Genomic DNA, 12951 nt, shown 5'->3' with positions numbered 1-12951 from the left:
CTATGTTGAATAATAGTGGCGAGAGTGGACATCCTTGTCTTTTTTCTGATCTTAGAGCAGATGCTTTCAGTGTTTCACCATTGAGAATGATCTTTGCTGTGGGTTTGTCATATATGGCCTTTATTATGTTGAGGTAGGTTTCCTCTGTGCCCACTTTCTGGAGAGTTTTTATCATAAATGGGTGTTGAATTTTGTCAAAAGATTTTTCTGCATCTATTGAGATGATCATATGGTTTTATTCTTTAATTTGTTAATATGGTGTATCACATTGGTTGATTTACCTATATTGAAGAATCCTTGCATCCCTGGGATAAATCCCACTTGATCATGGTGTATGATCCTTTTAATATGTTGTTGGATTCTGTTTGCTAATATTTTGTTGAGGTTTTTGCATCTATGTTCATCAGTGATATTGGTGTCTAATTTTCTTTCTTTGTGATATCTTTGTCTGGTTTTGGTGTCAGGGTGATGGTGGCCTCATAGAACTTGTTTGGGAGTGTTCCTCCCTCCGCAATTTTTTGGAAGAGTTTGAGAAGGATAGGTGTCAGCTCTTCTCTAAATGTTTGATAGAATTCACCTGTGAAGTCATCTGGTTCTGGACTTTTGTTTGTTGGAAGATTTTTAGTTACATTTTCAATTTCATTACTTGTGATTGGTCTGTTTATATTTTCGGTTTCTTCCTGGTTCAGTCTCGTGAGGTTGTGCTTTTCTAAGAATTTGTCCATTTCTTCCAGGTTGTCCATTTTATTGGCATATAGTTGCTTGTAGTAGTCTCTCACGATCCTTTGTATTTTTGCAGTGTCAGTTGTAATTTCTTCTTTTCTGTTTCCAATTTTATTGATTTGAATCCTCTCCCTTTTTTTCTTGATGAGTCTGGCTAAAGGTTTATCAATCTTGTTTATCTTCTCAAAGAACCAACTTTTAGTTTTATTTATCTTTGCTATTGTTTTCTTCATTTCTATTTTATTTATTTCTTTCTTTTTTTTTTTTTTAATTTTTATTTATTATTTATGGCTGTGTTGGGTCTTCGCCTCCGTGCGAGGGCTTTCTCTAGTTGTGGCAAGCGGGGGCCACTCTTCATTGCGGTGCGCAGGCCTCTCACTATTGCGGCCTGTCCCGTTGTGGAGCACAGGCTCCAGACGCGCAGGCTCAGCAACTGTGGCTCACGGGCCCAGCCGCTCTGCAGCATGTGGGATCTTCCCAGACCAGGGCTCGAACCCGTGTCCTCTGCACTGGCAGGCGGATTCTCAACCACTGCGCCACCAGGGAAGCCCTATTTATTTCTTTTTTTAAAAAAATTATTTATTTTTATTTATTTATTTTTGGCTGTGTTGGGTCTTCATTTCTGTGCTAGGGCTTTCTCTAGTTGCAGCAAGCGGGGACCACTCTTCATCACGGTGCACGGGCCTCTCACTATCGTGGCCTCTTTTGTTGCGGAGCACAGGCTCCAGACGCGCAGGTTCAGTAGTTGTGGCTCATGGGCCCAGTTGCTCCGCGTCATGTGGGATCTTCCCAGACCAGGGCTTGAACCTGTGTCCCCTGCCTTAGCAGGCAGATTCTCAACCACTGCGCCACCAGAGAAGCCCCATTTCTATTTTATTTATTTCTTGTCTGATCTCTATGATTTCTTTCCTTCTACTACCTTTGGGATTTTTTTGTTCTTCTTTCCCAAGTTGCTTTAGGTGTAAGGTTAGATTGTTTATTTGAGATTTTTCTTGTTTCTTGAAGTGAGATTGAATTGCTATAAATTTCCCTCTTAGAACTGCTCTTGCTGCATCCCATAGGTTTTGGGTCCTTGTGTTTTCACTGTTATTTGTTTCTATGTATTTTCTGATTTCCTCTTTGATTGCTCAGTGGTCTCTTGGTTATTTAGTAGCATATTGTTTAGCCTCCATGTGTTTGTGTTTTTAACAGATTTTTTCCTGCAATTAATTTCTAATCTCATAGCATTGTGGTCAGAAAAGATGCTTGATACAATTTCAGTTTTCTTAAATTTACTGAGGCTTCATTTGTTACCCAAGATGCAGTCTATCCTGGAGAATGTTCTGTGTGCACTTGAGAAGAAATTGTATTCTGCCACTTTTGGGTGGAATGTCCTATAAATATCAGTTAAGTCTGCCTGGTCTGTTGTGTTCTTTAAAGCTTCTGTTTCCTTATTTATTTTCTGTCTGGATGATCTGTCCATTGGTGTAAGTGGGGTGTTAAAGTCCCCCACTATTATTGTGTTAGTATTGGTTTCCCCTTTTATGGCTGTTAGCATTTGCCTTATGTATTGAGTTGCTCCTATGTTGGGTGCATAAATATTTATAATTATATCTTCTTGGATTGATCCCTTGATCATTATGTAATGTCCTTCCTTATCTCTTGTAACAGTCTTTATTTTAAAGTCTATTTTATCTGATATGAGTATTGCTACTACAGCTTTCTTTTGATTTCCATTTGCATGGAATATCTTTTTCCATCCCCTCACTTTCAGAGTGTATGTGTCCCTAGGTGTGAGGTGGGTCTCTTGTAGAGACATATATATGGGTCTTGTTTTTGTATGCATTCAGCCAGTCTGTGTCTTTTGGTTGGAGCATTTAATCCACTTACATTCAAGGCAATTATCGATATGCATGTTCCTATTACCATTTTCTTAATTGTTTCGGGTTTGTTATTGTAGGTGTTTTTCTTCTCTTGTGTTTCCTGCCTAGAGAAGTTCCTTTAGCATTTGTTGTAAAGCTGGTTTGGTGGTGCTGAATTCTTTTAGCTTTTGCTTGTCTGTAAAGCTTTTTATTTCTCCATCAAATCTGAATGAGATCCTTGCTGGGTAGAGTAATCTTGGTTGTAGGTTTTTCCCTTTCATCACTTTAAATATGTCCTGCCACTCCCTTCTGGCCTGCAGAGTTTCTGCTGAAAAATCAGCTGATAACTTTATGGGGATTCCATTGTATGTTATTTGTTGCTTTTCTCTTCCTGCTTTTAATATTTTTTCTTTGAATTTAATCTTTGTTAGTTTAATATGTGTCTTCGCGTGTTTCTCGCGGGTTTTTACTGTCTGGGACTTGCTGTGCTTCCTGAACTTGGGTGGCTATTTCCTTTCCCGTGTTAGGGAAGTTTTCAACTATAATCTCTTCAAATATTTTCTCAGAGCTTTCTCTTTCTCTTCTTCTTCTTGGACCCCTATAGTTCGACTGTTGATGCGTTTAATGTTGTCCCAGAGGTCTCTGAGACTGTCCTCATTCCTCTTCATTCTTTTTTCTTTATTCTGCTCCTTGGCAGTTATTGCCACCATTCTGTCTTCCAGCTCACTTATTTGTTCTGCTTCAATTATTCTGCTATTGATTCCTTCTAGTGTATTTTTCATTTCAGTTATTGTGTTGTTCATCACTGTTTGTTCTTTAGTTCTTCTAGGTCCTTGTTAAACATTTCTTGTATTTTCTTAATCCGTGCTGTCATTCTGTTTCTGAGATTTTAGGTCATCTTTACTATCATTACCGTGAATTTTTTTTCAGGTAGGTTACCTATTTCCTCTTCATTTATTTGGTCTTGTAGGTTACCTTGCTTCTTCATCTGTAACATATATTTTTGTCATCTCTCTTTTTTTTTTTTGATGAGTGCTACTGTGTTCCTTTTTTGCTGGTTGTTTGGTGTGAGGTGTCCAGCACTGGAGTTTGCAGGCAGTTGGGTGGAGCTGGGTCTTGGTGCCGAGATGAGGACCTCCGGGAGAGCTCACACTGATTAATATTCCCTGGGGTCTGAGATTCTCTCATAGTCCAGTGGTTTGGACTTGGCACTCCCACCACAGGAGATCAGGCCTGACCTCTGGCCCGATAATGCAGGGATTCCTCCTGTCCCCTTAGGTGTCTGACATCCTCCACCAGCACCTGGTAGGTGCCCTAGTTGTGAGGAGACACGAACTCTACGTCCTCCTACTCCGCCATCTTGACTCCAGTCAGAAGCTCCTTTGCTCACCAGTGAAAGCCAGTGCTCAGATTTCATTGCAGTCCCTGGACCCGCTTCACAATCCTCCTCAGCACAGGACTCTAGGCAGCCACTCAGCATGAGCTGAAAGCCATTTACCATCCTCACAGTGGCTGGAAATCTGCTAAGGGAAGCCTTCAGCCCAACAGAAACATCACAAACCTGATTTATGTTTTCTTATATTATGACAGAAGTTGAGCATCTTTAAGACTTTTATTGTCTATTTTTAATACTTTTTTTATGAAATGCTTGCTCTCATCCTTTGCCCATTTTTCAAAATTGGGCTGTTCATCTTTTTCTTATTGGGTTATAATTATTTCAAGTTTTTCATTTCTGTTAGGATTTTATGTTACATATTTTTTTATGTAGTCAAGAATTTTAGTCTTCTCCTTATTGGATTCCAGGTTGGAAATTCAGTTTAATAAAAAAGTCTTGTGGTTCCGTCCTATTTACAGGGGCAAGAACATTTGTGGTGTTCTCAAGACTGTCATTACACTTACTATCAGCAGAACAGTGTGGTAGGAGGTAGGAGGATGCTTAGTGGATAGATATATTACCAAGTGATCCCAGTCTCTGGTTTCTCGTTTGGAATGAGCATTCGAGAGGGCTGACTTTTGAGGCATGGCATTAGATTTTCCTAGTATCTTTGTTATCTTTTTTAGGGATCACTTTGTCTTTAAGTGTTAAACTTGTTGAAATCGTTTCTAGTTTTCTGTTCTGTTCAACAGCTTCTTTATAATGCGTTCCCTTATGTGCATATAAACCTGTTTTCTATGCTTTTTTTAGTCTCTTTCTTATGTTTTTCACAACTAAAATTAGGAAGCAATCCAGAGTGAAAGGAATATTATATAACCCAATGTAGTTAATATTCTTTTCTATTCTGTGAAGAGATTATGGGCATTGTCTTTGGTTCTAAAGAATTTAATATTTTAGAAATAGGAACATTATAGAATCATAAATTGAGAGTAACTAAGTTGGTTCAGTATTTGATTAAATTCCCCAAAGATTTGTTTTCTCTTAAGCTGAATGTTTTTTTTTTTTTAAATGATTTGTCTTTTTTTCTTTTTATTTATTTATTTATTTATTTATTTTATAGCTACTTTATTTATTTATTTATTTATTTATTTTTGGCTGTGTTGGGTCTTCGGTTCGTGCGAGGGCTTTCTCTAGTTGCGGCAAGCGGGGGCCACTCTTCATCGCGGTGCGGAGACCGCTCTTCATCGCGGTGCGCGGGCCTCTCACTATCACGGCCCCTCCCGCTGCGGGGCACAGGCTCCAGACGCGCAGGCTCAGTAGTTGTGGCTCACGGGCCCAGCCGCTCCGCGGCATGTGGGATCTTCCCAGACCAGGGCTCGAACCCGTGTCCCCTGCATTAGCAGGCAGACTCTCAACCACCGCGCCACCAGGGAAGCCCCAAGCTGAATGTTTTTTAAGACTAGTTATGAAAGACCTTTTTCTAGAGAGATTGGTTTTATTGACAACTCTTTATGTGCTTTGCTGTTTCTAGTCCTGATTATGACATACTCTTTTTTTAGGCATCTCTATATCCTACTTAAAGAGAAGTAATTCTGTAACTCTGTAGCTTATTTTGATTCCTAAAAATAATATATTTGTTTTATTACTTTAGGTATGTACATCCCGATTCTGGTTTAATTATCGACATGTTGCAAATACTCTTTCTGTTTATAGAAGTGTCAAGAGGCTAGGTATTCCTGACAGGTAAGTATTCTTAATAAAGCTTAACTCTGATCCTCAGTGAAAATCACCGTTAGATATTATATTTGTGTTTTTGTGTTGCTTTGAAAAACATAAAGAAACCTAATTTGAAGTTATTTTGTTGTTGTTAGAGCATAACTATCATGTATAAAATAGTTCTTAAGAGCATAATGGCAAATTATATAAAGCAACAATCAACACTAAGGTAAAAAGATTTGATAAAGTATAATTGTTCAGTGTCATTTATTTAATTATTCAATGCTTCAGTCTGGGTTTAATTGTAGGCAACAGAAGGCAATTCTGACCGATTCAAGTAGAAAAGGTATTTATTGAAAGCATATTGATTAGTTTACCAAATTGCTGGGAAGGCTGAGGCCTTAAAGAGTCAGGAACAAGAGAGACTACGTAACAGAAAAGACATATCTAAAAATCATGGCATAAAACCTGTCCAGTGATAGGAATGCACCTTGAATTGCTGATGGCTAGACTCAGCTACTACATTACTGCTACCATTGCCTTTGGAAACTTAATGTTGCTTCTGCGGCCTGCTGCCAAAATCTGACCTTTGCCGTCCCAGCTTCTTACTGTCTCTAGCTCTTAATTTAGAGTCCTTGGTGGGAATGTCATGTTGGCAGAATATAGATTAAGTGCCCATGTCCATGCTGCAGGGGTGACAAGAAGAATGACTATGTGGCATTGTTAGCTTCTCTATGGGGGGGGGGCTCTACCTTCTGTGAAGACTCATAAAGTGGTATATTCCCTAATTATATGAGGGAGCTCAGGTACTAAGCAGAACTCCCACACCTCCACCCCTAAATACCTGTCCTCTACATTTGGTTTGTCAGATATGATAGATCTATTTTTGCTACTTCCAAAGCAGTTATAGAAGAAATTGCAGTCAGTTCAGTTACTTAGGTTTGATTTACTTAGTCCTGTGTTCCTCTCTACCTGTGAGGCAGTATGGAAAGAGCTTTGCAGTTAAACAGATCTGAGTTTGAAATCTGGGTTTAGTGCTGATTTTGGTTAATCATTTCATGATACTAAGCCTATTTTCTCAGCTATTACATGGTGATGGTACTACCTTCTTTGCAGGATTTAGGTACTTAGAGTAAAGTGAATAGAGATATGTATAAAGTGCTGCAGGAGAAGAAAGGAAGCAGGGCATGACTCAGGAAACAAAGTTATCTTACAGTCTATGTCAATAGATCATTTTAGCCTAAGAAGCTGAGAACTATAGCCTCGGAGCTGTAATTTAATTCCTGTATTTCATCTGGAAGTTAAGGCATCTTGGTAATACCATTTTTAAAAAGTACATTAAATTAAGTCTGAGAAAGGATGATTTGTTATATCAAGTATAAGAATTATTCTTGTAATTAGCTGATTACTGTTATTTGTAAATTAGTTCTCAAATAGGTGTATGTGGTTAGTCTGTTGATTTTTGACTGCTATTGCTTCTATACCCAATGTGCTCCTTCAGGGAATTACTATGCATGGTTTGGCAGTAGGTTTCACTTTGGTAAATGAGTCTTTGTCCTGTCTATAAGTCATTAGGATATGTTTAAATGATTTTAGTAAGATTTAGAAGGACTATTTAGAAATAGAATATAACTCTAGGATGTATTTTATATATAATAATTAGTAGGTTTGTCCTTAGGTTTCTGAAGAATATTCTTTAAAAGCTTATTCCTGTTTCAAATGCTTTCCTGTCTACATCTCTGGTTATGAAGTCTTTGTTGGAGAATGAATTGGGGATCGAAACAGTTGATGATTTAAAGCATTTGTTACTTAATAAACAGCGATCAATAGAATAGATTCTATTTGGCTTTTAGTCTGTTATCGTGAATACCCCTCTTCTTGGTGACTTATCTCACTTTACTCCTACCTGGAATTAAGTATAAAAATATAATTAGAAGTAAATTTTAGTCAGAAAGTAATAAACTATTATGAAATAACAGTTTGGAAACTTAAAATCATTGAGTGGTTTTCAGTTTTAAAGCTTGAATTTCAAAATACAGTTTGAATTTATTTTATACATTATGGAACATTTTCAAGTTAAAACAGTATTATCCTAGCTTCTGACATATATCATAGCTTCTCAGGCTGTGTATCCTGAGAAAAATGAGTGGTCACTGCATTGAATAAAAATTATGAGTAGAGCTCTGTTTTGTTTTGTTTTACCTTATTTGCTTTTTAAAAGGAGCATTTTACTTTGTCTTGCAATGCAAAATATTTGCATTTAGTTTTTCCATATACTTCAATAAGAAGCTAGTTCATGTCAGAAATCATTTACCGAAACACATGACACAGATGACTGCCTTTTATTGTGGAAGTTCACATCAATTCCTTAGATCCTGTTTGAAATGTCACATTAATTGTGTCAGTACTCTTGTTCTGATTTCTTTTCGATTTTCTGTCTGTATTTCACCTACTCCAACTATACTGAGCTATTCTCTTTGCCTGGAATGGTTGTCTATACTTCTAGCTCACTGCCAGCAAAACCTGGCCGTGACTCTGAATCACTCAAGGTACATGTTAAAAATACTGATTTCTCGGCTTCACCCCTGGAGATTCTAATTCACTAAATCTGAAGTGAGTCGTAGACATCAACTCTATATGTGGTTCTGGTGCACAGTGAAGTCAGGAAGCACAGCTGTAACTTCTACCTGACCTTCCAAATTTACTTTAGTACTTCTTCAAAAAAGTATTCTTGACCTCCTTGTTTGCTTTTATGGTATCCTTTGTCTGTACTTTGATTATAACATGGTTATACTAATTATAGTATGTCTCCCTCATTAGATTATAAACTCCTTGAAGGGAACAAGAATTATATTTTATTTCACTTTGTACTTCTAGCATCTAGCACAGTACTTGGCACATAGTAGGTGCTCAGTAGGTATTGCATAAATAAACTTGTGACTTGGAAATACTTTAACCAGTTAGGCAAAACAAACACAAGTCTGTTCTTTAAAAGTAAAAACATTTGTCTTCTACAGTGTGTTAGTCTAGTTTTTAGCAAATGTTAATGTTATAAAAGACTTTTAAATACATAAGCTGCCAGAATTTTATAATACTGTATCAAAATATTGATTCAGAGAGGGGATTTTAATGGTTATGGGGGAAAATAAAAAGACGTGCTTATAAGCGGTTCATAATTGCCCTCCACCTTATCTATTATCCTTTTCATACGTAGGTTCCATGGAGTTCAGGTGTCTTGCACTTTGTGCCCATGCTTTCTGTAACCTTACCCACCCTCAGAGATTTTGTTTTTCTTTGCCTGGTTTTAGCTTCCTGAAACATTTCACTATTTTTAGGAAATTTTGTGTCCTCAAATACTTGTTCTGGACTAAATCCCTGTTTTGCTACCTCCAGTATGCTTTAAATGCTTAAGATGAGGAAGTAAAAAGGCATTAAGCAGGGCTTAGGTTCTAAAGTCAGCATGTGAAGCAAAAATTGAGCTAAAATTTTTCTTGTGAAGTTTCTTAAATAGCACATAAAGCACAATATAGTATTATCTTTCATCAAGTCTAACATAGCAGTTTTAGAGCAGTGCTAGAGCAAATTACTGTTTTCTTTTTCTTTGGTGGAACATTTGATGAAGTGGTTCACTTACTTTTAAGGGACATGTTATATGAAAAATAGCCGTATCTTTAACACTAGAATCGTGATGCTCATGCTGTGAGAGGCATGTGGGAATTGAGACCGAGGGAATGTAGACTTGTAGCTCCCATTTCATCTCATGTTTACTTTGGGGAATAAATGCATTGAGTAGTAGGGTGGATGAAGTCTGTCTTTCCTTTTATTTTTTTTGGCTCAATGCATAAGAATTAAGTTTATGGAGTTAAATGTGTATATAATTTTTCTTAAAATATGATTTAGCTCTGCTACGAGTTGGGTGGATGTGAGTTTTCGTAACGATCCCTATCTGATAAACTATTTCTATAGTTAAATCCAGTAGCTTTTCTTTTTTTTTTTTTTAATTTTTTTTATTGAAGTAGAGTTGATTTACAATGTTGTGTTAATTTATGCTGTACAGCAAAGCGACTCAGTGATGGTCCAGTAGCTTTTCTGACACTATTTTTTCCCTTACTCTGTATTTTAATCATTATGTGAGATTAATATTCTTAATTTAAACCTTTATTCATCTCCCCTTACTCATAAATTCTTAGGGTATGCAAAATAAAGTTCAAATCCCTTATGCTGGAACTCAAGGCTTTTGCAATCTGTCCATATCTAATATTCTGATCATTTAATTTCAATTCCTTATGCTCTAGCCAATACCTTCTTATAAGTCTCTGTTTTGGCCTCTGTCATTGCCTTACACTGGTCCTTCCGTCTACAGTTTTTTCCTTCCACCCTCCTTTCTAGTTTTCCTATGCCCAAATTCACTTCATACATTCCCTAAAGCTTTCTCAATCCTTCTTGCATAAATATTTTATTTGTACTTCTATCATGGCACTTTTTTGTATGTATTGATCTTATTTCTTCAAGGTAGGTTCTGATACTGTATTTGTATTCCTCCCAGTACATTCTTTAATATATTGTGCAGAGTTGAATGAATGAATGAATGAATAGTATGCTAAAAATCCCTAGTTAAGTGGAACCTAATTGGTCTAGGTTAGAAAGGAAATACATATGAATATTGCTTATTTATAGTCTCTTTAGATCTTTATTCTTAAACTGCACTGAGCTAAAAGTGCTCTATAGTAGATTTTATAAACTATTCCCTGACTCCTGCTTTTGGGATCCATGGGTGGGGTGATCTCACCAGGGAACTTCAGATTCATTTCTTTCTATGAGAAGTCTATAGAGTCTTGCCGAAGACAAGTTATTCCCTATCTTCCTACTGTTTAAGTTCCCTCAGAATGCACTTTTGAGTTTTTGGTCTCTTATTCTTTTTAACTTCTTTCTCAAGTAATAAATATTAGAAGTAGAAATGTGAATTCTGGTAATGTTGTAAATTAAAAAAGAAAAAAAATCACTAACTGCCTGTAATTGTTGTTTTAAAAATCAGATTGGTAATATAGCTTTTGACAGTTATTTTTTATTCTGCTGCGGATTTGATCTTATACATAAGAAGATATTGTGTACGGTGGAACATTAATAAGATACTTCAGGAATTTTCCTGTATAATTTCTCATTAAAATAATATGGAGAAAGTCATGGTTATTACAGTTCATTGGAGATGCTTGTGACTTTCTGATAAGGTCAGCCAAAATGGACCCCTATTTTTGGCCTCCTCCTCCATCCCCCCTGCAACACACATTCACTCTCCACTGTCCACCATAATTCAGATACTGTGTTAGGGATTTTATAAAGGATTATTTATTCCTTGAATTTTATGAGAGAATCCCCTCCCCCCCTTTTTGCATATTAAAAAGGGTTACTCAGAATGGTTAAATGACTTGCTTAAGGTACATTAAAGGCACTGTTAAATAATAGAACCAGAATTTGGATTCAGGTGTTTGGACTTTATGGCTGGAGCATTTCTATTATTTCACAGCTATCTCCTCCCTAAGAAATTATAACAGATAACATTTATGTAATATTTACAACTAGAGAATTCTTTTAATAACATGATCTCATGTTATTCTTATGACAGTCCTATAGAGGTTGGTAAAATGCACACTGATCATTTATACCTTATTTAATTAAAAAATGTATATCTACATGTTGAATGTGGTGCTTATGAAAATCATTCATATTAATTGAATAATATAAGGAGCACCTTCCCATTTTCCTATTTTTTCCATAGTTTTTACTATTGTCTAAGTCTTCATGATTTCATGCTTCATGTACTTCATGCTTCTGTACTTCAGCAGCTTTGTAGCTGTTTATTCCCTGTCTCTAGTCTCTTTCCCCCTCCAGCCCATCCTACACACAGCTGTTAGAATTGTCTTTCTCAGACACTGCTTTTACCTTTTAACTCCCACGATTAAGAACCTGCAGTGACTGCTGTTTCTCTAAAAAAATCCAAAAATTTCAACCAGTGTTCAGTCTTTACTGCTTTGTTAATTACAACTTACTATGTTCATTTGTTGATTTGTTACAATGTCTACTACATAATATTTATTCACTCCTATTTCTATTTTTTTTTAACCATTCATCCCACTTAGAGCACTTAGAATATCCTCTGTGCTGTCCTTTCCTACCCATACAGCTTTCTTTCCTTTGTGTCACTATGTAGAACTTTGTAGAGTACCCTGTACAGGGAGGTTACGGAGTGATATTTTTTAAACCATTAGTTAATTTATAAAATTTTCTCAATAATTAAATATACAGTTAAAACTTTATTACTATATTTATTTTATGATTTTACCTCCTTTTTTGTGAACAAAAGGACTAGAACAGTAGTAAATATGCTTTGTAAATAATTTGTAATATATTATCATAGTTGTTGTCAAGATAATATTAACTCATGCCTTTGAGTATTCTGCTTCTTGTCTTCTCTCATTTCCCAACAGTATTTTTTCTCATATACTTTGTAAAAATACAAATAATAGTGTTTGAATATAGATACTTAAGTATTCTGAGCAGTCTGTCATTTTATTCTCACGTTGGCAGCTGATCTGTCTGCCACTCCACGTGATGTTCTTGGTGAAGTGCATAATATCTTGAATAGGTGAACGTTTAGAATAGTTAAGAAGCTGAAATGTGCTCTGAGGAGAATAGTGACAATGCTAAAAGGAGCATTTTGGCCACTGCTATCATGCTCTTATGTTTAGATAATAAGATCCATATTCAAGACTAAGGAGACCATTAAGGGTTTTATGGAGCAAAGGGGAAATTTCTTTATTGATTTGTAAATAGATAGAAGGGTTTTGGGCTGTTGAAGAAGTGAGAGATGCTTATTTTTCATCAATACCACAATGTCTTCATTCCTGACACTATCTTCATATCTGGGAATTTGATTTCCTCGACTTTGGTCTTCTTTTGAATTGTCTTGGGGTCTTGTTCTTCCATATTAAGCTTACAGTCAGCTTGTCAAGTTCTTAAAATCCTTTTGGGGTTTTGATTTGCAATGCGGTGAGTTTTAGATTAATTTAGAGAGAATGGGCTTCTTTATGGTATTTTATCATTCAATTTATGAATAAGGTATATGTACATTTAATTATGTGTTTAACATCTTTCAACTAAGCTTTATAATTTTGTTTTTGTTTTTTTAAAACATATTGGCTTTTTTTAAAAATAAATTTATTTATTTATTTATTTATTTATTTTTGGCCACGTTGGGTCTTCATTGCTGCATGCGGGCTTTCTCTAGTTGCGGCGAGC

The 12951-nt window shown here is 36.1% G+C and overlaps 1 protein-coding gene across 2 annotated transcripts in view; it reads left to right on the top strand.

The window, feature by feature from the left end:
• PIGK (phosphatidylinositol glycan anchor biosynthesis class K) overlaps window positions 1-12951 on the top strand; it is a 145757-nt gene that overhangs the window by 7417 nt on the left and 125389 nt on the right. For both annotated transcript variants that reach the window (XM_007191754.2, XM_007191755.2), the window contains one exon: window positions 5591-5682. In XM_007191754.2, coding sequence (XP_007191816.1) covers window positions 5591-5682 — 92 coding nt within the window. The remainder of the gene's footprint in view (window positions 1-5590; window positions 5683-12951) is intronic.

Source organism: Balaenoptera acutorostrata, chromosome 1, assembly GCF_949987535.1.
Source record: "Balaenoptera acutorostrata chromosome 1, mBalAcu1.1, whole genome shotgun sequence".
NCBI lineage: Eukaryota > Metazoa > Chordata > Mammalia > Artiodactyla > Balaenopteridae > Balaenoptera > Balaenoptera acutorostrata.
Note: the sequence above shows the minus strand (reverse complement) of the source record. Positions and strands in the feature narration are given on the sequence as shown.